The sequence below is a fragment of the Mesitornis unicolor genome, unplaced genomic scaffold (genome assembly GCF_000695765.1).
Source record: "Mesitornis unicolor isolate BGI_N332 unplaced genomic scaffold, ASM69576v1 scaffold22463, whole genome shotgun sequence".
NCBI classification, from domain to species: domain Eukaryota; kingdom Metazoa; phylum Chordata; class Aves; order Mesitornithiformes; family Mesitornithidae; genus Mesitornis; species Mesitornis unicolor.
This window is the reverse complement of record NW_010172904.1, coordinates 1-24610: the sequence shown is the minus strand read 5'-3', so window position 1 is coordinate 24610 and position 24610 is coordinate 1. Positions and strand designations below refer to the sequence as shown.

The 24610-nt window shown below is 47.8% G+C and overlaps 3 protein-coding genes across 3 annotated transcripts; all 3 read left to right on the top strand.

Annotated features, from left to right (window-relative positions):
• Nucleotides 1–3: 3 nt before the first annotated feature.
• On the top strand, nt 4–5867 carry COQ2 (coenzyme Q2 4-hydroxybenzoate polyprenyltransferase; the record flags this gene model as incomplete). The annotated part of the gene is made up of 6 exons (XM_010180552.1): nt 4–129; nt 806–927; nt 1154–1239; nt 2086–2219; nt 2630–2818; nt 5642–5867. Coding segments are annotated over 6 exons (813 nt in total), but the record flags the coding sequence as incomplete, so codon positions are not given.
• Nucleotides 5868–16871: 11004 nt separating this feature from the next.
• On the top strand, nt 16872–17893 carry LOC104535215 (placenta-specific gene 8 protein-like). The gene is made up of 3 exons (XM_010180551.1): nt 16872–16986; nt 17201–17325; nt 17786–17893. The coding sequence occupies exons 1-3, from the start codon at nt 16872–16874 to the stop codon at nt 17891–17893; spliced, it is 348 nt and encodes a 115-aa protein (XP_010178853.1).
• Nucleotides 17894–21830: 3937 nt separating this feature from the next.
• Nucleotides 21831–22628, top strand: PLAC8 (placenta-specific 8). The gene is made up of 3 exons (XM_010180550.1): nt 21831–21936; nt 22105–22229; nt 22521–22628. Exons 1-3 carry the CDS (start codon nt 21831–21833, stop codon nt 22626–22628), a joined length of 339 nt encoding a protein of 112 aa, XP_010178852.1.
• The last annotated feature ends 1982 nt before the right edge of the window (nt 22629–24610 follow it).

Sequence of the window (24610 nt, the reverse complement as noted above, 5' to 3'; positions counted from 1 at the left end):
GGCTTGGCGGCCGAACCGGGCTGTTTCCCGGACTGGCACATGCTGTCCCTGTTCGGCATCGGAGCGGTGCTCATGCGCGGAGCCGGCTGCACGATCAACGACATGTGGGATCGCGACTATGATAAAAAGGTGGACAGATCCCATTGGGCTTGCAAAGACCTAGGGAAGTGAATTGCTGATTAATTAACCAAGTACATGTCTGCTCTACATGGTGGCCACTACCACCAGTGATTCCTTACCGAGTGCAGGCATACTGCTCCAGGTTCAGAAATTCCTCTGTGTTTCTGTCTGAGATTTGTGCAATTAATTTGTCTACGTTTCCTCCTAGAATACTAGAAATAATTTTATTTTCTATAGTATTTCTCCATCTAGAATTATAAGCCTTTTCGAGTACTCATCTCTGTGTAAGATACCTTGTTGTCTTACGTAGTAAGACATATACATAGTACTTATTTTCAGCTATTTTTTGCATGACAGAACAAAATAGATTACCATTTTTCCTACACTTGCTAGTTTCGATCTGTCTAGTGTGTCTAATCAGCCTCATTGCACCCAAGTGACACTTTATTTCTGCCCTAGTTTTTAAAGCCTGCATGCTTCTATTATAAGCACTGCTGCTTAGAAATACAACTCATGATGTCCATGATGACATGCTAGGTTTATATCATTGAAGCAACCCCATCTGATACCTTCTGGGACCTGTTTCTGTTTATTTTTCTGCTTATATGCCAATGGTGTAACTTTTAAGAGACATTGGAACACGTTATGTTCAATTTGGTATTAACATTATTCTTTCCATTTTTAGGTTGCGAGAACAGCAAGTAGGCCCCTGGCAGCTGGAGAAATCTCCACTTTTCAGTCCTTCATTTTTCTTGGAGGACAGCTTAGCTTGGCTCTTTGTGTGCTTCTGTGTCTGAATTACTATAGGTGATGTATAAGTCATATTTTTTAAAGTTTGATTACTGGTCCAGAGTTAACCATGGAGTTTTTCAGCAGAAAAGGTGTTGGGAGCAGAGGAAGGGAGTTATTAGGCATGGAATTGTAGTTGAAAGTAAAATAATTAGTTCAGTACTATGTACAGAACCTGTGATGCTGCACTATATCTTGTGATCTTTAGACTGGCAAACAATAAATCTCTTGGTGCTTTTTACAGTATCGTTCTGGGGGCAGCCTCTTTGTCTCTTGTGATCACCTACCCTCTGATGAAGAGAATAACATATTGGCCACAGTTAGTTTTGGGTGAGATGGAAATATTATTACTATTTTTTTCTTCAGATGTAGTTTTTGGGGTGTTTTACCAATTAGTAATTAACTTCAGCAATCTGATTTTATATAACTTTTTATTAAAATTAAAATACCTTGTAGACAAAGTTCTGTCATGCCAGAAGATTCTTAAACAATTTCTAACATATGAGAGCTGATGCTTGGGTTTGGGGGTTTTGTTGTTGTTGTTAAAAATCAGTTCCTTATTTTGATGGGGAGAGGGAGTAAGGGAAGGAGAAAATAAATATTTCTCCTTTGAGAACCATGTTTAGTTTTGGGGTTATCTCAGAACCTTTCTTAAACATGCATTTTTCCCACATTTTGGTCTTCAGCCTCTAAAATAGCTCACATACAGAAACTTGATGGCACTTGTCATTTAGGTACTGCCTTTGGCTTTTTCAACCCAAATTGTCATTTTCAGCCTTGAAGTACCATGGTTGGCTGCTCTGCACTCTTTTGCAGTCAGTTGCAAAGTCTTTTGTTACACTGACATCTAAGCATTTTAACTTTAGACCCATTGTTTGAGTACACTGAAATAATTCTATGCAAATGGTTCCCTATTTGACTAATAAAGTCAAATTTAAATTCTGTGACTACACATATTTCTCCTTGTATGTCCAGAGTATGTATTGTCAAACTGCCTATATTTATTACCTGACTGAAAATATGTGGTAGAAAATAAGGTGTCAGTATTGTAGAAAAAGCTGCTGATATGATATATGCTTGAACAAATAATATTTAATTCTATACATGTCATTTAGATTGCTCCTGGCATCCTTGTAACTTTTTTCTTTTTTTTTTTTACTCTCTTTATGTTTTTAGGACTTACATTTAATTGGGGAGCCCTTCTTGGCTGGTCTGCCATCAGAGGGTCCTGTGAATGGTCTGTGTGTTTGCCCTTGTACGTAGCTGGAGTAATGTGGACGCTGGTGTACGATACCATTTACGCACATCAGGTAGAGTAACTGGGAAACTGTGTATGTTTGTGTATTGAATTTACAGCTTTGTTGTCAAACAGCAGTGCTAACCCATTACAGCTCTTCACCCTCAGCTGAGCTGAAACAGCACCAAAGAAACCCTCAGGCCTTTTATTGCTGTTTGCAAATGTTTTACATATCAGGTAGACTCTGTGTGTACTTACGCATGTGCACTGTGTAAATAACTTTTTCATTGGTATTAGCTTTTAGCTGCTAAAGCAGCTCTAAGGACCAACCTTTTAATTTGAATTTGTAGGGACCTACAAATGCACTTAAATTGGGTTCCTGATAAGAAATGTTGGAAACCTAAGCAAGAGTCCCATATTTATTTTCCTTATAAAGTGGCAGTTGGATTGCAGATTTTTCACTAATGCATCCTTTCATTCTAGGATAAGAGGGATGACATCATTATCGGTGTGAAGTCAACAGCATTGCAGTTCAAGGAGGATACGAAGCAGTGGCTCAGTGGCTTCAGTCTTGCAATGCTCCTGAGTTTGTGCATGGCAGGAATGAATTGTAACCAGACGTTCCCGTATTACTCAGCTGTGGCTGCCATAGGGGCTCACCTAGCGCACCAGGTTTGATGGATTTATTTATACTTTTTCCATGTGGAAGTTCTGGATAAGAAATCCGTGTGCTTTCCAAACCCCACCAATTTGTCAACTACCTGAAATTCACAGTTTATTTTGGTTTGTTTTTTTGCCCCCCTTCTCTCTACACAAGAGAAGCAAAACCCCAGTGTTTTTTTGGGACAGATGACCCAGGTGTGATCCAAGCTGACCAACAGAATGTATGCTGTGCCATAAATGTCACGCTCACTATAAACTGGGGAGTTTGCTAGGGATGACCATTCCCTTTGGATGGTGGCTGTCTTGTCTAGCTTATTCAGTTCCTGAGGTTTACCCCTCTCCCGTCGTGTTTTCATTGGTTCACAGACAGCAGCTGCTGTTTGTGAGCTGAGTGTAATTTTTATTGCTTTATTATCGTTGTTGCTATTTTTATTACAATTCTTCATTATTATTATCTCAGGTTGGTTTATTTTAAGTATCAAATTGTCTTATCTCTATCCCAGCTAAAGCTATAATACCAACTTGTAGGCACTAAATCAAACACTGCAGTTCTCTCAGAAATGCAGCTCTGCTGAACAGAAAGTGGAATTATACAATTCAATCCCAGCAAAACCAGGACAATGACCTACAGTATCAGGGACACATGCAGGCTTTTCTTATAACATGCTGTACAGTAGCTATATGAAAGTGAATGTTGTGTGTTCCATCTCTCAGAGATGGTTAATTTTACATCTAAATAATTATTCTGCACTGTGGTCTGGCGCTTCAGTCTGGGATCTGACAGCTTAACAATATTTTCTGTGGCATGTTCACTGCTACCTTTAGCAGATGTTAATATTTTATGGTGATTGACAGTTCTAACTCACAGTTCTTTTATAGCAGAGAAAAATCCAGTTCAGTCCTCTAGTTGTATTAGTTTAGAAATTTTAATTAATTACAGAAAGAAAGAAAGAAAGAAGCTTTGTCAGTAACGGAAGCAGATAGTATTTTGTTACCCTATTCTTTCTGAATCCTAAAAACTCTGTTTCCCAATCTTGTAGAGATAGGTCAGTCTATATGTAAATTAACTACTGGTAGGTAAGTGATAGCAAAGGAGTTTGTGAATTGCAAGTAGTAAAACTGTTGAAAGTCTGAGAAGTTAAGTCCATGGACATGAAACTTCTTAAAGCACTTTAGTCTTCCATCGCACTTTAATGGGAGGAGCTCATGCAGGTCATGGACGTCAAACATACTTCTGGGTAATGATGTAGACTAGTAGCTGTCAGCCACTGCTTTTCATAGCAGTTGTGCTTGGAAGTCTATGGAGGAGAGAATGGCCTTACATTGTAGTTTTGGCACAAATGGAAATTACTTTTCTGCAGGGAGGGTTTTTGTAAGTGAGTGCAGACCCATTGAATGTCAGTGGTGAAGAGTGCACCAGAATTGCGTAGATTGCCGAAGTCGTAAGAGCAGCATTGTTCTGTGTACCAGCGTAGCTGCTTTTGAGTTCTTTAATGTTAGTTCTGCCTAAACATTTTCATGCTTTATTTTTCAAGGCTTCTGAACGTGTGCTTAACCAGCTGGGTTTAGAAAGCTGAGTAAGCTGCATGAGGTGTAGGTTTTCTTTAATTCATCGAATTTGTGCCTGAGACAGAGCGATTTGGGTCATGAAGATGTCAGATTTCTATCCCGTTCAAGAAGTTTGCCAACAGAAAAATAACATCTTTTATTTGCTTTGCATTTCTGAAGGTGTGTCTCATGGCTTGGCTGTTGTTGAGTTTTATTTGTCAGTTCAGTGGTTTCAATTCCCTGTACTTGAAAGAGTTGACAGGTTTTCAAAGGTGTGGATAACATCGTGTCTTAGAAGCTTGTGGACAACGTTTCAGATTATTTGATCAGAACCTAGCCCTGTTGCCTCTGTACAACTGCAAACAGCAGAGGAACAGGTTTCCCAGGGAAGACTTCAATCCTTCTGGTCGGATACGCTCTGTTTTGACTTGTTCAGAGGCTCAATTGCAAGATTTGAGGTTTTGGGGGTACTTTTCTATTAATCCTTCTATTTGTTTTGCTTAGCATTTCCTCTTGTCATCCTTCTCAAGACATTTACACTAAGTTTTGCTTCCTGGAGTATTTTTCAGTAACTTTGCTCTTGCTGCACTGTGTGGTTTTTTTCACCTTTAGTTGTGAGTCACAGCAGACAGCTGCCGAGCTGGTCGAGCCTTGCTTCTAGTTCTTATTGGAGGTGTCCTGGTTCTTTTTTTGCAAAGGAGTTGAATGGACAGGGCTGGGAGCAACAGGACTGAACCAGCCCTGTGTGACTTGGCAGGGCCTGGCACCCTCCTGTGTGTTCCATCCCCCTCGTTCACTGTTGGATCTCCAGTGCCTTGTCTCTACTGAATCACAGAGCAACACCTGGCAGCAGAGATTTAAAGATGCAGGCAGGTTTGGGGGCTTTATTTAAAGTTCCCATAGAAGAATTAAGTGGCTGCCTACTGAGGAAAGTCTCAAAAAGACTTGTTTACATGCCCAGATATTTTACATGTTTAAATATCAAGCCAGACACATCAGCATCTGGGCTGTTTATACTGTCCTTCTTTGAGAGGGTCCGGCAGTCATGTTCATCTGTGATCCTGGACCTTACTGCTGAATGTTGAATAAATCTGCCAAGTAAACATAGATGCCAGTTACACAAAACATCCTTTGTAAGCCCAGAGTATTCGTGTTTCTTGTGGAGGTAAGGGTAAACTTCAGAATTTGAGATTCAGTTTTTTAAGTTACAGACCTTTTTGTGTCTGTTTTGTGATGTGTCAATCCAGAATAATAATGCTAGAATGTTACACTGTGCTTTTGCAGATTTACACTTTGGACATAGACAAACCTGAAGACTGCTGGAAGAAATTTGCTTCAAATCGTACTGTGGGAGTTCTGCTCTTCATAGGGATTGTGCTTGGAAATCTGTGGAAACAAAGAGACTCAAAAAAAGTGGAAGAGCCTGTAGAAAACAGGTAGTTGAAATTGCTGTAAATACTGACATTTTAGTCCAGCTGAAATGTAAATACTGTAAGAAAGAAAACACTTTTAACCTAAATATGGCTGCTTTATACTGTTTATTTATAAAAGTTGGTGAAAATGTTCTTCTTTCTACAAACATGAAAATGAGATTATCCTACAATGTAAGTTTTTATTAAATTACTTCAACCTCCATAGAAGCTTCAAGAAGCAAAGCTGTGCTGCTGGTCCTGTGTAGTACAAGCAAACTTCTATCCAGCTCTCAACACTGTGAGCCCAAGATTTTATAGGAAACAGATGTCTCTTAGTGACAGCACATGGGCAAATGAAAGGTGATTTCAGGATGTAAATAAAATCTGGCTGTGCTTGTGTGGTGTTCTGATTTACTGCATTAATAATTTTCAGTTTGAGTTGGAGCTGCTTGTGTGAAAGAATTGCAATAACAATTTTTAGGCAGTCAGGACTCTGAGAGTTTGTGAGGTCCAGAATAAGAAGTCAATAGGGAAGAATTTAAAATTACCTTTTGTTCTTGCTGTGATTGCTGGCAGTGGTTCCTTTCCATGTGAAAATAACAGGCTTGCAGGAAAGAAAGTTGCCTGCACAGAGAAGGCTGAGCTTATTTATCAAGAATGATTTCAACATGGACTTCTGACTTTAAAAGAACCCAACAAACCAACAGAGCGGCCCAGAGCTATTGCCAGGTGTGCATGACTGCTGGTTGACGAAGCTACGAATTCTTCATGCAAAGTGATGCTAATTTTTTTCATTTTTACTTTTTGAATTCTGGTTTTTTATATATGCCTACTGGTTTTATTTGTAGTCTTACAGGAAGGACTTCTTTATAGGAGAATGCCTATAAACAATAAAACTGCAGGCTAACAGTTACATCGCTCCAAACCATTCATGTTTATGCTCTCAGTGGCATGATTAGCACGGTGGTTAACCTCATCTTTGACTCACGGTGTTAAAGAGCTCATGTGGCACGCTCTGGAATTAATTGCTGTGGAAGGAGCAACAGGCAAGCCTGTTGTAGGAAAATGATGTGGTGGAGTTTACCTCCGTCTACACACTGGTGGGCAGTGCAAGCAGGCTTTTCTCCTCAAGTGGCTTTGTCTGTGCCTGCGTGCGGGGCTGTGGTTCGGTGGTGCAGAGAGTTTGATTGCCAAACTCTTTATGGTATTCCAGCAGCTTTTCCTGATGTCCGCTCTGCTTCTTGAGTGGTGGAGCACAGCTGTGCATGCAGTCACACCAAAAATCAGGCTGCAAACTGCTCTAGCTCTAAGCATTGAATTGGATGCATCCAAAAGTCTTGCAATGTAATTACTATGGATCAGTTTCTTAGTACTTGTAATATTAGCTTACAGAGGTCATGGCAAAAGTTATTAATCTGTTTTTAACATATTAAAGTGTCTTTTAAGTAGCTTAGATTTAGGAAGAGCTCACAGTTTGTAGTGCCTTTGAACCTGCTGGTGTCCTTTGTATGACAACTTGTCACAAGCAAGTGTTTTATCTTCTAATGAGAGGAAGAAGAAGGTGTACTTAAATAGAGTAAAAATTTAAGATTCAAAACAGTCCTCGTGTCCTACACTTGAAAATCATTCCATGTCTTCTGTAGGGGTTTTTCAAAATAATACTCCATAATGTGTTTTTTGGCAATACCAACATGCAACTGTTGGTCTTGAAGCATTGGCTGGAAGGGACCTTAAAGGATTTATTTACTTAGTGAGAGCATGATGCTTTTTTTGTTTGTTTGCACCTCCATGCTTCTACATGTGTGACAACACTCAGTGTATGCAGTAAAACAATAAACAGAAGACTTGACAGGTCACCAGATAAGGTGTCTTCAGAGCCTTCAGAGGAGCTGGGAGGTCTTTTTCCTTCTTCCTGCACGGGGAGAAGACCCAGGGCAGAAAGCCGAGGCTGTGTAAGGGCAGGTTGTCTGTGCAGCTGATAGTGCTGAGGTTGCTCTTGGCAGGGTAAAGGTCTGGTGTTGCGATGTCTGCCTCCTCTCCCGGGTCACAGGTGATAAAGACCTGGTTGCTCAATGCCAAGCAAGTCTCCAGCACCCATGGGCTCATGCCTCGTTGGGCCTTTATCTGGCAAGGGTGCTCTCCACAGCTATCCCACCACCAGCGCAGCCCAGAAACCAGTCAGCTGTATTTCTTGTACACTGGGTAGGATGGTGAGAGTGTCCTCTTGCACCTTCCCGTGTGTCTCAGTCCAGTCGTGAGCTGCTGTGCTCTCAGGGCTTCTCTGGGACCTTGGGACATCCGTACAGGGAAGCCATCTGCTATGGAGTGAGTGCAAAGCCATTGACTATTGCATCTACTGTCTTCAGGCCTTGCTTAAGAAATTAGTGGCAACGCAGGGGGACACACACGAAAAAATTGCCTTGAAGAGTTTAAGCTGTTCAGTGCTGTTCACTTACACCAAGATAAGTCAGAAAACAGGAGGTTAAACACATAGGGAGCTACCATGAGAGACTATTAGGGTGAGCGTGTTGGGTGCCAGGTGAAAGAAGTCACGCAGAAGACAATCTTGTGTTGTACAGATGAGGCTTTGCATGCATGCAGAGGGGAGAAATGAGACTGCCATCGAACCGACGATGAGCAAAGCTGTTCTCTGGAGAGGATCTGTGGTCAGCAGGTACAGAGCTGCACATCTTCCCCCTCTTGCACATCATCTCCCCGCAGTCATTCCTTTCTCCCCAGGCAGCAACAGTTGGGTATGAGCTAAAGGACATTTTTCTGCTACACTCCTTAGCCTGTGATGTTTATGGCTTTTCTTGATGGCTTAATTACTAATTCCTCAGCCTGTTGCTTATCTAGTCGTTCTGGACCCACGGGGTACGTAGATCTGGTTTCTCGTCAGCAGGACATTGGCAGGAATTGGCCATCCGGAGTGGGCAGCCTGAGTCCCAAGCCGTGGCTTCTAGTTTTATAACCTTTGCAATTCCTCTGGCCGGGGCGTGGAGAGGTTGTTCCCTTTCCTCTCTCAGGCATGGAAGGGTAAAGGTTTCACCTCCCATGTTAGGGGCTTGTTGTCAGTGCTTCCCTTACGTTCCCATTTTTTCCCTCCAGCAGCTCCACCAGCCGTCAGCAGAGCTCAGTGCCCTGTCCACGTAACAGCGTTTGAGGTGCCCCCAACACTAACGCCTGGCCAGGGCTTGGTCCTCTCTGTCTCTGGGGCTTTGCCAGGCCTTACCCAAGCAGGCTCACTTCACCGGGGCATGGGGAGGGGTTCAGCTGCTTTGCCAGACCCACTGCTTCCCATCAGCGCTGCCACCCGGCTCGGCCCACCCCGTTTCACGCCCACACGGAAGCACACTGTGCAGCACCCTGCCCAGGTCAGTCTGGGTGCTGGAGGCCCCGCTGGTGCTGTGCTATGGCCTTTGAATCTGCTCACTCAGCGATTGCGTGTGTATTTCTAAAGCATCAGGCAGCCCCCAGATGAGGGATCTGAGGTGGCTGTGGTCCACCGCCCTCTCTCATACATTGCCTGGATGCAGGCAGCCTTTTGCACTCCCACCACCACCTCTGACAGCCCTCTCTCTTTAACAGTGGCCAGCTCCCCCCGTTCTTTGGGGTCCACACCCCCTGCCCAGTGTACCACCCGATCACCTGCCAAGCCCTCACACAAGAGCACTCCCGGGCCCGAGAATCCGGGCACTGCCTCACCACTTAACAAGATGTGATCCCTCCCCGCTCCCCATTAAGGAGACTTGCCACAAATATGCAGTTTCAATCTTGCCCGGATTGCGTGGAAACAGTCTGGAGTTCAGCGAGTTTGGGACCCATACAGAGTTATGCGAGTGGTGGTGCGGGGGTTCGCTGCGAGGACGCGTGTGCCTCTCAGTCTTAATAAAGTGGCTGTACATTTTTCTCCTCTTTTTGTCTTATCAACATCATTTTAATCCGACTCTCCCTAGATGTCCCCGTCCCAGTCCTTGGGCTCTGCACTTGCAGTTTACTCTTGGACTGGAACAATGCTGGGGGGCTTTTCTGCTCCTGCTAGTGTAATTTCAACCTGTCAGTCTAAAAGGCGCTATCTGTTCTCTTTCTCATTTCAGTACCCCTTTTAGATAATCTGTTTCTGACTGATTCTTTAAATTGTCCTTGGCCACTCTGTCGCAATCCTGATTTTGTAATCGTGCTTGAATTAAGCAAGCTCTAGGGCAGCACACCCAGCAATCAAACAGGTGCCTAGGATAACACACTCTGGGTGGGAGCCCTTCTCTTTCGCCCATTTCATATCTAGGTGAAAGGGGGGACAAACATGTCTCCATAATAATTCTTCTATTGACATTCTGATACTATGCAAAAAATGTTACAGAATGTTACAAAGCCAAATCAGACAGGCTGATAAACTCAAAATGGGCTTTGTTTGTAAATGGTAATGAACTCATACTTAATGCTGCTCTAACCAAAAACCACTGAGACTCCAACAGATGTTAACAGACACAGGTTCAAGATGTCCATTGGGAATTAGTATCACACAGAGCTGACTTAAGACTTCGTAGGCTTTAGGACCAATGATCCAAAATGTGCAATAACTCACCTAATAAAGGGAGGGCTCTCAACCTTGAGGAGTTACCTTAAGCAGCATCCCGACCTAAGGAGGAGGGTCCCCAGCTGCAGACCTGCTGCTCCCAGGAGGACCAACTCCAATGCACCCTCCAGCTGGGCCCCATCTATACCCCAGTCAAATCTGATTTGTGGTCATGTCAGCCCCTCCTTGGCCCAGGACCCCAACTTCCCCACTCTTGACCCTGCTATGCAGACTGGACAAGAGCTGTGGGACCCAGCCCCGGTGCTATCAGGGTGAGAAGCTTTGGCACGTCTTTTGCTGGATCTTTCTTGGGTCTTTGCCAGGGCAGGTGCATCTGCCACACTCTCTCTGCAATTGCCTTCTCCCATATGTCTTAAAAAAAGGATCTTTGTTATTAAGTAGCAAAAGCCCTTTTTAATCAACCATACAACTTACTCTGCTAAGCAACATCAGTACATTTAAAAAGAACTTGTCACATGTCAAATTCGGTTGCAAAGTATGTTGGGCATCGTTCTGTCAGTACTTTGGTTAATGTTAGATTAGCTTTGCAATGCGTCACATGCGGCTGTTCACTCAGCTTCTGCTCAGGTGTTGGCATGACACACTGCTTCTCATGTACGCTGGGGTTAAACCAAAGGCATTATATATGGTGGACACAGGGGACAGAAGAATGTAAGGTACATCATCCCCTGCAGCATAGTGGCAGCTTGGATAAAGCTCTTGGGAGGCTGTAGAAATGGCAGAGAGCACGCATCCAAGCTGGAAGGCACACACAGATCAGCTTACCCAAAAAAGGCTCTGGAGCCAGCTCAAGCGCAGCTGGACTGTGGAGGCTCTCCTGCTTCCCACTGCTGTGTGGAGATACGGCAGGAAGGACCCAAGCTGGCACCCTCTGGTAGCTCTTCTGCTCATGTGTGTGTGGGAGCCAGTGAATTTGTGAGTTAGGGAATTAAGCAGATTACAAAATTAACAAGTTAGACTAGTCTGCTGAAACAGAGTTGATTTGATTGTTGATTTTTACCTTATTTGGTTTTTAGCTCCTGAGCTCCTAAGATGGAGTTTGATTCCCATAGGATGTTGTCCTGTAACTCTGAGTGACCCAGCAGAAGAGTGGTGTTACCTGAAATTGAAAATATCTCTCAAAACACAAAGTATGTCTAGAGAGGAGACATTATTTTAGTTTGCGCAGGGTGCAAGGTGCAAGATTTCCACAAATCAAGTGGTCTACTGGGATTCCTTACCAGTTATTTATACGCAGAAGTTGCAAAGTCCCACCTAACTAATAAAACTATTCCATCTAACTAATGCACATTCATTTTGCCAAGCAAGTAAAATCTTCTGCTCTTGTGTGATTTAATGTGCTGAGCAAGCAAAGTCTTTCACATCTGTGCGATGGTCTCAGAGAGTCTCTGGTGGTCGTTTGGAGACGAATATCCCTACTCATTTTGTCCTTTTATGGTTGTATTTTATCTGAGGACACCAAAAGCCTTGTCTTTCTTGCCAACTTCTCATCTTCATGAGAGGCTGCCATGTCCTTGGTAAAGTAGCTATGAGATGCTCCTTATCTGGAACACCAGCTGCTAATAACCCCCGTGCTAGTATCCGTCCTTATTTTTATCTGTTCGTTTACCCTATTCTAGTTTACCTAGTCACTTCTTTTCAACAACTTCTTCATCTCAAAGCTAACAGTGCCACCACTGAAAGGACAGTGAGAAAAACCAGAAGAGTGCAGGAAGCAGAAGCCCAGCCAGGCTGCGTGAGGCATCTTTTGACAAAACTGCACCCGAGCCATCATATGAATGTGAAACCACTTCTTGCACTACTCGCTTTTGGGTCTGATGTGCTGTGAGCCTCTGCAAAGCAGGTGACACCACTGGCCCTGGCCGTGAGGTCCCTGCTGTGTGCTGGACCTCACGTTTGGGTATGTGTCTGCAGCACGAGAGGCAGGGGCAGCTTGTCCAGGTGGGAATGCACCCTCTGAGCCATAGCCCCAGAGCCATTTTCTGTCTGATCAGCCAGCTGAGAGGACCCACTCTGGCACAGGAGGGGCAAGGGGTGGACAGGCATGGGCAGAGAACAGCGCTCTCCTTTTAGCAGCCACAGCCACTTCAGTTTCAGTGAGATGTGAACCTGACCTTTAGCTGTATTTCTAAGGGCTGTGAAAACTTTCCCTAGCACCTGCTCAGCTCATTTCTCTTTTTGTAGTTGGGGGGGTTTCCTTTCACCTAAGTCCTTCCACATTGTGGAAAGGTCGCAAGGTATGGGGGAGAGATGCTCTTCCAGTGAACCAGCTGAGACATCTGGAAAAAACAAAGCTTCAGACACAGAAGCCCTTCTCCATGTCTGAAACAAAACCCCGTTGAAACCCTGTTCAACTTTTTACAAACTTCAGTTCCCGCAGTCTCTTGCGACATTTTTGGAACCGAAAAAACCCAAACAAACTCAGGAGTGTCAGCTCTGGCCAAGGGTCAGCCGCACAGCCCTGGTAACCCCTCCCCAAATGAGGGATCAATAGAGCAGGGATAGTTGCAATTAAACTTTGGACCTTTTGGAAGCCCAGGGGAGCATTTGAAAGCACGGCCTGCTGTTGGTGAAAGGCAGGATTTCTATTGCACCTGCTCCACTTAGTACACCATAAATCCTGGCCCATTGACAAAACAGGTAAGTTGCAGTAGGATGCTTTGAATGCGTGTTGCTCCTGGGCAAGCTCTCTCTCAGACCTGCTCTGTGCACACTCTGTGCATCACGCTGGGAAACAAAAACCACTGTCCTGGCGTCATGGCTTCTCTATGAAATATGGAAGTGCATCCAAAACCATCCGTGACTTTCACAGGAGCATGTTAGTGACAAAATAGTGTACCTGAGTATCTCATCGAGGGAAATTGATGCATGTATGGTAAGGACTCAGTTAATTTTACAATAGCTGGGCTATGTGGCTTGTGAGAAGCACTTAGGGAATGATCCTCATTTTTATAGAAAGCCTCCACGTGGGATGTATTCACTAACTGAGAAATGTAAACCTAAATGCATCCTTAAGAAGGTGCAGGGAGCACACTGGCTGCTGAAATTAAAAGCAAAGATGCCACCCTGTTGCCTCCTCTGCAGTGGAATGAAGGTGGATGAGGACAGTCAGGCCTGAGGACAGTCCCCCATCACAGGGTCAGGGGCACAGTGACCACCTGTTGACTCAGATGCATTTAACTATTGCTGGCTTTGACTGAGAGCATCCTGGCTTGTCCCTGAGGTGACAGGCTGGGGCAGGGGCGATGCTGGGTGCTGCAGGGAATTTTTGGCCACCCGGAAGCCCCTGTTATGGCCCTCTACCACTGCCATGCTGCCCACTTGCTGTCACCCAAGCCCAGGTGTGAAAGCAGACAGGTCTGCACAACCCCTTCATCTGAAGCCTTTTCCTTGAGGAAGGAGAAAAGCTCAGAGAGAGAGCACCCTGAAGTGCTCTTTGTTTGCTTCGGTCTGAGATATGAGAAGTGTGCTTATTCTTCAGGGAAATATGTGGGGAAACGTCTGTCCCAATGAACACACATCATTCAGAGATGTCCCCCCTCCCCCAGACAACCACCATGTTCTCATGGTTTAAGCCCAGTGAGCAACTGAGTACCACAATGGCACTCGATCACTTCTCCCCACCCATCCCAGTGGGATGAGAAAAAACTATAACACAGAGATCATAGCCCGAAATAAAGGACGGGGAGGGTTTGCTCACCACTTATGGTCATGGGCAAAAGACAGACTCATCTTGGGGAGAAAAATAAAACAATTTAATTTACTAGTAGCTTTAGAGAAGAACAGTGAGAGATACAACCAGATCTTAAAGTCAACTCCTTCCCCCCACCCCTCCCTTCTCAACGGGCTCAGCTTTGTTCCGAGTTTCTTAACATCCCCCCATGCCCAGTGGTGCAGGAGAATGGGAATTGGGTTGCAGTCAGTTCATCTCATGTGGTCTCTGCTGCTCCTTCCTCTTCAGGGGTAGGGAGGACTTGTCCCACTCTTCCTCTGCTTCCACGTGGCACCCTTCCCACAGGAGAAAAGTCCTCCACAAAGCTCAAATGTGGGTCTGCCCACAGCTGCAGTTCCCTCACACACAGACTGCTCCAGCACACACTGTCCATGGAGTCACGGCCTCTTCAGGCGTTTTTCAGCTGCTGGTCATGTGGATCTGCTCCACTGCTGACCCTCCACAGGCTGCAGGCGGGTTGACCTTTGCTCTCGCCACGGGCTGCAGGGGGAACCTCGGCTCCATGCACCTCCTCCTCTCCCTTCTCCTTTTTTTCCTTCACCAACCTTGGTGTCTGCACAAGGGGGCATGAGAGTGGGGGCCATGCCCTGCACCCTCTTAAATACATCAATTGCAGAGGCACTGATTGGCTTGGCCTTGGTCAGAGCTGAGTCTAAAACTGAAGCCAGCAATTTCTAGCAGCTTCTCACAAGTGCTGTAACCATAGCCCCTCCCCTGCTACCAACCACCACCCCCCACCGAAACCCATTACACACGTGTACACAGAGTTAAGGGAATAAGACAATATACATGCACCATTTTTCAAGATTAATACCAATCTGTGATTTAATTCTGGGCAAAGGAGGGGAAAAAAAAACACACACGGTTGTGCTGGGTACACTGTGTACATGGTCCACACCGACAGGGCACAGCTCCTGACCTCCCCCTCCAGTTACCTCCCACCCTTGCTGCCAGCTGCCAATGAGAGCCTCCAAAGACTGAGAAAGTTTAGTTTCGTCTTCCCCAGAGTCTCTCTGTGTAGGACCCCAGCCAGCAAGGAAGCCTGCGCTGACAGAGGCTGCTCGCCAGAAGGTTGGTTCTCTTAAAAGTTGGGAATAATAAAAGCTTGTTAGCCTGGGAAGAGTGGGATAATAGTGCAAAAGTAGAGAATGGTTTTGGGGTTTTTTTCCTTGCTCAGCAGATAATTTAAAGCAAAATGTATGACTTATCTGACATGGGAAGGGGGGGAGGCTTTTAAAAAGCTATGCACAAAAGCTGGGTTGTGGAGAGGTTACTTCTTTGCTGCTTTCTCCTGCTACCAGAATTGTGTGCCTGCATTAGAGGAATCTGGCTGGTACTTTGCTCTCTGTTTACATTGGGCTCTCTCTTGTCTACATGGATGCTCGAGACCAAGTTCCTCTTAGCAGAGCTTTCTGGTAGGCTCTGAGGATGTGCTGGTGGAACTGCTGTCCTGCCAGAAGCTTGGATGTCATATGCTCTTATATGTTGCTGCCTGGTCTCCCTGAGCATCTTAACGTTGAAATGTCTTTGTTAATGTTTGCAGCGAAGAGAGTAGAAAGCATGTGAATAATGCTCATAGCCAGACTGTTGTGCATTTGTAAAAGTGTAGACAGTAGAGAGATTTACCGTGTGTCAGTAGTGTTGCTGTGGGTTGGCAGAGGGAAGGGCTCTGGGGTGATGGACACCCATAGTGTCCTTCTGTATACTGATGCTGCCCCTGGCTGCATTCACAGCAGCTTTCAGGATAGCCTGTGCTGTGACTGTGCTTCAAGTGCAGCCAGGAGTGGGATTTCCAAAGGAGCTGCTTTACTCCAAAGTGTGGAGGCAGGGGGCACCATTAGGGTGCATCACCCGGTTCATTTCAGTTTCTGTTCTGGCTTCTGAGCTCAGGAGCTGCACAAGGAGGAGGAGCCTGGCCACCCGTGCCTTATCTAGCTGCTGTCGCTAAGAAGGAAAAAAAAATCAACCAATTTGTAGCAAAAAGGCTTAACTAATATGAACAGGCTGTTTATCTTTTTTTTTTCCTCTTCCCTTTTCTTCCGTGTAACTGGAAGAGCTTGGCCTCAGGGCAAAACTTGCTTTTAATTGTTATTTGAGAATGTTTTGTGCTGTCTTATACTTGGCTGGGACAATAGGAACGCAGGGGTTTTTATGTTGCCTTTTTTTTCAGACCTGAGGCTTACTGGTTTTACTGGCTTGCTTAATGGCAGGAAGGCAAGGACTGGGGTTCAGGCTTGGGACTTAGCATTGAGTTTCTGCCTTTATGGCTCTTTGTGACCAGAAACCGGAGATACTGGTTTTTAAACAATACCTGTCTCGTGTGGAGCCTGGCGTTAGGAGGAAATGAAAGACCACAGCTGCTTCCCGCATGCTTTGTTCCTCTGCCAAAGTGTTATTTTGTCAAATACGCCAACTTCAGCAACCAAAATGCTCACCAGCTTTAGCCCAGGTTCACTGCCCATCCCTGCTTGGCACAGGGGAAATGAGTGAACTGTGTCTAAGCACTAGCAAAGCCTTTCTGGGGTGGGGACGTCTGATACTATTTTGAAGGTTGGATAAAATGGCAGAACATGCAAAAAACCTTGAAAAGACTTAAATGCAGGTAAGATACAGCTACATTTTGTCACCTCCAGCAGCAGCAAGGGAGTGTGGTGAACGGCCGTCTGCTGAAGAGCGATGGCAGCCAGCCTGGTTGGATATCCAAGGCTCAGACTGACCACGGGTTTTTTTCCTAACTGCCCTGTTCCTCTCCGGTCCCTTTCAGAACTGGGAATGGACACCCAGGCTGTGGTGATGGTGCAGCCGCAACTCAGCACGGTGATCCCTGTGGTCTCGAGGAACCACTGGCAGACGGGGCTGACTGACTGCTGCGCCGACTGCGGTGTCTGTGAGTGCCTGGTGTGGTCCCGTCTCTCGGCCGGCTGCAGGGACATGCTGCGGTCACTCCCGTGCCCTCTCAGGACTTGTTTTTCCCCTCTGCTGCTCGGGCCAGCGGTGCGATAGCAACAGCTGCGTTGCCTGGTTCTGCGGGTTCCTCCTCCGGCACCGGCAGGGCCAGGTGGGCAGAGTCTCACCCGCTGCTGTGTTTCTCCCCCTGCCAGGCTGGTGTGGGATGCTCTGCTTCCCCTTCCTCGCCTGCCAAGTGGCTCAGGACATGGATGAGTGCTGCCTGTGCGGGACCAGCGTGGCCATGAGGACCCTCTACCGCACCAGATACAACATCCCGGTCAGTGGTTAACCCGGCCCCTCGCCATGCTGCGAGGCTGCAAGATGATGGGCCCCTGAGGCCCCTCTCTGCTTTCTGCTTGCCTTTTTCTTTTTTTTTTTTCCACTTCCGTATCTGACTTGATGCCAGGAGCACAGGACAGGGGTTGGGATGCCCTCAGCCATGCCAGTCCCTGGGCTGGTGGTCAACAACCCACGTCAATCAGACGCAGCTCCTTCCCAGCCCCTTTCGTGAGGGCGCGCATCCTGACTTCAGCCACCGCTGACCACAGCAGCTCGCAGTGGCTGGCAGCTGCTTCCCCACACCATCACCCGTCTTGAAAAAATAGGAAGGATTTGAGATAGTTGTCAGCAGACTGAAGAATAGATTTAAGTTGGTTGCACAGACAAAATGCCACAATCTGATAGCTGAAACGTGGGCTTTGAGAAGCCTACATCCCTAATCAGTTTCTTCCTAACAGGGGTCCATTTGCTCTGACTTCTGTGCCACTGCATTCTGCCTCGTGTGCTCTGTTTGCCAAATGAAGAGAGACATCAAGCGGAGAAGGCAGCTGGGCATATTCTGGTAAGCTGGGTGTGCTGGCATCAGTTTATAAAGTTGCTGCCACATGCAGCTGAGCAGCTTTCCAGAGTTTCTTCCCCCGACACCTGATGTAAGAAACGGGGTTGCTGCAGTGGGGAGATGGCAACCAATGGGTGACAGGATTGGCCTGGCCTGCAGCAAAATGTGGCTGGGAACCTCATGCGGGGAAGGGGGAGGCAGAACTACGGGACACATGGTGTGGTGAGGCACAGCCCCACTTTCTGACCCTCCTCTCCTGTCCCTTTGCAGATGCTGCTGTCCTTGCTGCACCCTGCAGAGCTGCTACAGGCAGGAGTCACCACTGCCCTGGCCCTTGGGAAATGCACCGCGGGCTGTTTGCCTTGATTGTGGTTGATTTCCCCTTCACCGGGTAGCACCATGAATAAAGAGCAGAGTTTACCTTCCTGCCTATGTGTGTGTGTCACCCTTTGCAGCACCTGAGAACACCTGTCCTCCTCCCACTCCGTTAGCTGCTGGCACCAGCTCACCTCCTGCGTTGCAGCGACATGCTCTCCTGCAGACCCTGAGCATGAATTCCCACCCGCATGCAATTAAAAACCTGGTTGGGTTGTGGGTTGGCCAAGTCCTCTCCACAGGCAAACCCTGCTGCCTCCTGGCTGTGGCCTGCCAGAGCACGCCTGTCCAAAAGGCATCAGGGAGGTGGCAGCAGACTTATATCCACCCTCTCTCCATCACTCTTGGCGAGATTCTGAAGGTTTTTTGATCCTAACACACCTCCCATGGCTTTATTCTCTAAAGAAATACATTTTTTTTTCCCTTTGCCTTCACCTTTACCACAAACATTGCAAAGGGCAGGTAGAGCCTCTGTCAGTGCTGTGGGATGGATCTGTGCAGCAGCATTCCCACCTACCTGAATCCCAGATGGCCCAGATCATCCTGTGAATAATCCTTGGAAACAGAAAACTGTGTTTTTAGCTTAAGAGAGGAATGTGGAGAGAAGGGGAGAAGAAATACCACGCTGCCATCTCATCCCAGCACACCGCGGTGTGACTTTTTAGCTGTGCCTGTGTGCACCTGCACACAGGCAGCACCTGTGTCACCCCGAGGAGTTGCAGTTCCTTCTTGCCAATGCTCAGCCTTAGTGAAGGAAAGGTGCTGCCCCTCCAGCAGCTGAAGGCTTATGGCAGTGCAGAATCCCAAATGTAATCTGTCCTTCCCAGAAAACTGCTAGTGTCATGTTCCACTGGGGCTCTGGGTCTTGTGGGAGAGGTGAGGGGCAGCAGCGAGAGCCCAGCAGAAGCAGCAGCAAGCTTGCAGCCTTCAGTGAGTGGCTGCAACTGCGCAAAGCAGCACCTACACCAGCATCCTGTCTGTTGGAGCAGAGGTCGCTCGCCAGGCAGCACCCAGTGCATATAAAGGATGAGAACCAGGAAAAGGACACACGACTCCTGCGACAAGGGCGGCTCGGCAGGTACGTATGAGGCTGGCTTTGCTTCTGCAAGAGCTGCGACACAAAGCTATGGGAACTGTGCGTGGCTGAAGAGATGTTGCCTGGGAAGGGGAAGGGGTGGAAAGAGAAGTGAGATTTTCTGCCTGGAAAACTACCTCAGATCTAGACCAGAGCATGGCAAATGCTGCTGACAGGGAGCTCGACAGAAATGGGCAGCAGAGGTAAAGGATGTACATGTACATATATAGAACAAAATGCTGCTTTACAACCCTGGTTATCGGTGATATGTGGCTGCCTCCACCTCAGGACCCATTTTTTTCCTCATCGGCTGTTCCAGCACCGCTGGTGGTGCCGTGGAGCTGTAGATCTGTGATGTGCTGGGCGTGCTGGGCCCTGGTCATCTCTCGGGAGAGGAGAAGAGAGGCTTCGCCTGCTCTGCACAGCAGCCTCTGTCCACGCTAGGACGTGTTGTGCTCATACTTGGGGAGAGGCAGGGAAAGTCTGTGGCCAGCCCTGCCTGCAAAGGGTGCAGTGTGTGCACAGCAGTGAGCGCTGCTTGGCTGCATTTTCACCATATGCTGCTATTAACCTTATTATCATGCCCCTAAACCTGCTGCTGCTGCTGCTCCCATGTGTGTTGCTCCCCATAGTCCCTGCAGTCCTGCCCACTGCTTGGCATCCCTGTCCCTGCATGGGACCCTGTGCTCTCCCTGCCTGATGTCCCTACTGCACAGCCGCTCTGCGGTCTGTCCCCTCCCCTGCCCCTCCTGGCTCCTGCCTGCCCATGCCCAGGCTCCTCACAAGGGCTGCCATTTTGGGGTGTCACATCAGCTGCAGATGTGGCAGGAATTACCGGGGCCTCGTGCGTGAACAGGCGGGACCCCTGGCCAGGGCAGAGTCAGAAGGTGTTCGGCGACGGCCACTGCCTGCAGAGAGCTGGTCAGGAGCAAATGATGCAGAGGCATTTTACAAGCTTTCTTCCCTTTTTTGATGTAATTCAACTTCCCTTCACCTTTCTGCTAAGTAGCTGGGGACAATGGTTGCCTGTAGGGTAACAGGCTATGTCTGACAGCAAAGATGTGTGGAGGCCAGTCTTTAAATGACGGGGGAGTCACAGGGGCTGCCGGCACAGCCACTTACCAGTTTGCCACCTGTCAACAACAGTCAATACGTGTGCAATGCCGCAGCCTGTATCTCTCTGGTGTCAGCCACAAGTACTGCACTTGATGGCACCATCTGAGTGCTGAGTAATATGCTTATTCCACCATATTCCTGGAAAACTTGTGTTTAATACTTAAACTATGTGTAGATATGTAATTCTGTCAAAACCAACCCTGTTCACTCTATAGTGAATTTACAGGCATTAATGCCATCATCCCTTGCTTCAAGAGGTAAATGCTTCCGCTGTTTTTCTTTTTGCTCCTCCCAGCATCCCGAAACTCAGCTGCTGCCTTGTCACACAAGGGCAGGGTGCTTCAGGGTGGGTAGGGCTGCTTGGCCAGCACCCAGGCAGGAGAAACGTGTCAGAGCTGGGCATGGGCAGGGGGACACCAACTGTCCAAAGGTGCCCTGTTAAACACCCGTAATGCCCATTGGGAAATGCCCGTGGGCTGGACAGGACCTTCCTGGGCAGTTGTCCCAGGACCCCTCTCGGGCAAAGGAGCAGCAGCCTGTGGTTACAGGGTCCAAAGCTCAGGCTGCTTTGCTGAGGGTGTGCAGCTCTGTGCTGGGAGTGGCAGAGAGCCCTTGTACCTGTAAGAGCACAGGTGCCTTTGCATCTCATCCCCATGCTGCTTAGCAGAGTGGCGCTGAGCCTAGGCACAAGGCACGGGGCAGGGAGTGTGGGTCTTCCTATGGGAGCATCCTCTATTTTTCTTTTTTTTTTAAATGAAAACTCCAAAGCTGAAGTGAGAATGTAGCAGGGAGGGAAGGGACCACACATGAACGTCAGGGAGCTGTTATATGGGCCAGCTGGGTTTGGGAACGGTGCTGCAGAGTGGGAGCTTTGCTGTTTTCAGAGGTTGTAGTCCCTTGCCAGGGAAAGGTGGGTAGGAGCAGGACTCCAGGGGGCTATTGTGGGACCTGAGGAAGAGGAGATAAGGCACATGCACAGACAGGCAAATGGAGGAGGGGTGGGAAATGATGACTGGGCTTAGGGTGATTGAAAAGCACAAGGAAAGCCTGAAGTCTGCCAAAGAAAGCAGGTGAAGAAGGAAAAGAGAGAGAGAGCAGGAGGCAAACAGGCTGAGATTCTCAGGGAACAAAGCAAGGATTAAGGCGACTACTGAGAGTTTGGGAGAGCTATAAATGAGCTGTAATAGCTTTGGGACACTGCAGACGTAAAAAATAAAATAACACTTTAAGCAGATAATGATGAAAGTTGAACTGGGGATAAGATAGAAGTGTTGAAGCAGTGAGGGCCTAAAGCAGAAGGACTTCTGCAGCATCATTCTCTGATGGCTTTTCCTTCCAGACCACAAACTACCTGGAAGGACTTGACCGTGTGCTGGCAATGGCCTCTCACCATGTGATCACGGTCCAGCCCCAGTTTTCGGCTGCCCCACGGCCAGGCGAGTGGCAGACAGGGCTCATGAGCTGCTGCTCTGACTGCGGCGTGTGTGAGTACATGCATACCCCCGGTTTCTGGTGTTTTCCCTGCTCTTTCTGCAGCATCACCCCTGCTCCAGGTCGGCCAAGGTGGAGAGCCACTGTTCCCACAGCCCTGGCCAGCTTTCTCCCCTCTCCTCTTTTCTTGCACCCCCTCAGCCAAGCCTGTTTCTCTACAGGTATTTGTGGAGCCTTCTGCTTCACCTGCCTGGGGTGCCAGGTGGCTGCAGACATGGATGAGTGCTGCCTGTGTGGGTCCAGCGTGGCCATGAGGACGCTCTACCGCACCAAATACAACATCCCGGTTAGTGAGTGCCTGTGGGGTCTGCCCCGATGGCAGTGACAGCTGTGGTCACAGGCCAGGTGCTGGGTGTACACTTGGGGAAGGGGAGAAGGGTGCCCCAAGGGGAGAGCAGGGGTGGGGAGTTCCATGGGCAGGGAGCGAGGGATACCTCCGCATCCCTGCCATGAGCCGGGGTAACCCCACTGCACACAGCGCCATCCTGGCTCTTTGGGGTGCTGATGATGGAAAAATAGGAAGATTTAAAAGCTTGGATGGGAAGGGGTTCTTCATACACTGTCCCTTGCCCTGCAGGGCTCCATTATGGATGACTGGGCAGCCGTGGCGTTCTGCCCTATGTGTGCACTCTGCCAGCTGAAGAGAGACATCAAGCGGAGGAAGGAGCAGGGCATATTCTGGTAAGCTGGGCATGCTGGAGCTGCTTTATAAAGCTGTCCCATCTGGAGCTGAGTGTGTTCCTGGACTCTCTCTTTCCACCAATGCTTGACTCAAGACACAGGGTTTCTGGCAATGGCCAGGTGACAAGGGTGACCTGTCCCATAGCAAAATGTTGCTGGGAACCTCATGTACGATGGGGGGAGGTCTGCTTAGGGCTCTTCACCTGGGTCCTGCCAGTGAGGCAGGACTGGATGGGGGGGTACACATAGTGTGGTGAGGCACATCCCCACTCTCTGACCCTCCTCTTGTCCCGTTGCAGATGCTGCTGTCCTCACTGTGCACAGTTCTGCACTGTACCCAGAGCTGCTGCAGGCAGGAGTCACGGCTGCCCTGGCCCTTGGGAAATGCACCATGGGCAGGTTGTCTTGATAATGGTTGATTTCCCCCTTTGCTGGGTAGCACCAGCAATAAACAGCAGTTTACGTTCCTGCATGTGTGTGTGTTGTTATTTATCTTTCTGTGTCCTCCTGCAATACCAGAGGACAGTGTTGTACTTTCAGATGCTGTATGGTCAGAGTGCTCATCCCCTGCTCCAAGACACAGAAGGTGGCAGCAGGGGAGTGACAGTGACGGTGTGGGGACTGTGGTTCCTCTTGGAACATCCTCTGCACAACCTTGGAGCTGCTGCTCCAAGTGAGATCCCCTCCACAGCTGCAGGTGTGGGGTGTAATACACAGTGGTGGAAGAGCTGTCCCAGCTGCACCTTGCTGAGGCTTGGGGGGTGCAGGGGTTTATTCATTACCTGCCTTGGCAAAGAGGAGGGAAGAGGTAACTCTGGGGCTGGGGTTGCTCTGCAGACGCAGTGGCTGCAGCTGACAAGTACTGGCTTAGACTGCTTTAAGCTTTTAACAGAAAAAGGGGTGTTTTGCCCAGAGTGGGTGGTGGGCTGGAGTTGCGCAGAGCCCTTTGGCTCTGGCATGTCCGTGCTTCTGTCCTGGCACCTTTGGAACAGAAGTGGGTTTTATTAAAAAAAATAAACAAACAAACAATAACTTTCCCACCTTTGATTTTCCTTACTGTGCACCCTGGCTCCTGCCCACCCAATGTCCCCCGAGAGCCTCCATTTTGAGGGCTGAAAATGGCCAACTGAGCCTCCAAGTCTCAAAAATGCAGCACACCCTTCACTTTTTTTCCTGAGCTCCAGAAATGCAGGACTCAGCTTGCATTTTTCAAGCACTGAAGATGCACAACTGAGTCTTTTTCTGCGCTTTGAAACTGCAGTGCTTACCTACCTTTTGAGCCCCAAAATAACAGGGCTTCATCTCCATTTTCTAACCTGAAAAATGAAGGATTTACTTAATCTCTGCTTTCAAGCTCTGAAAATACAGGACATCAGTCTTTTTCTGAGCTTCAAAAACACAGGCATCTGCTTTTGAGACCCATAACCAGCCCCACCAAATTATTTTCAGGACCCAAAAGCATCATGTCTGTTTTAATGCAATAAAAATGCAGGATTTAGTCTACAATTTTAGCACTTAAAACACAGCATTTTTATTTTTTTCCTCTTGAACCCCAAAAGCATAGGACTACGTCTCCATTTCTGTGCTTTGAAAGCACAGGACATAACTGATTTCTGAGTTTCAGGAATGCAGGACTCTTGCTCTGGTTTTAAGCTCCATAACCTCATCCCTTGGTCTCTGTTATGGCGGCTGAGAATGCTGCACTCAACTTCACTTTTCCAACGCTGTGTGATGTTGCCAGTGGGTCCGTGTGGCCCACCCACAGCCCTGAGGCGCCACATGCAGTTTCAGGGAGTGCTTGGAAACTGGGATGGGGGAGGCAGGGAGAGCTCAGCCCCATGTCTCTGTGGGGTAACACCAGCATGGGCAAGGGGTCACTTTATTTCAGGCACTACTGACCTGCGGACAAATGGGACCTCGCAGCCGGACAGCGCTGCCCGCGGCCTCACTCCCCGCCCCAGCCCGGCCCGGCTCCCCGTTCCGCTC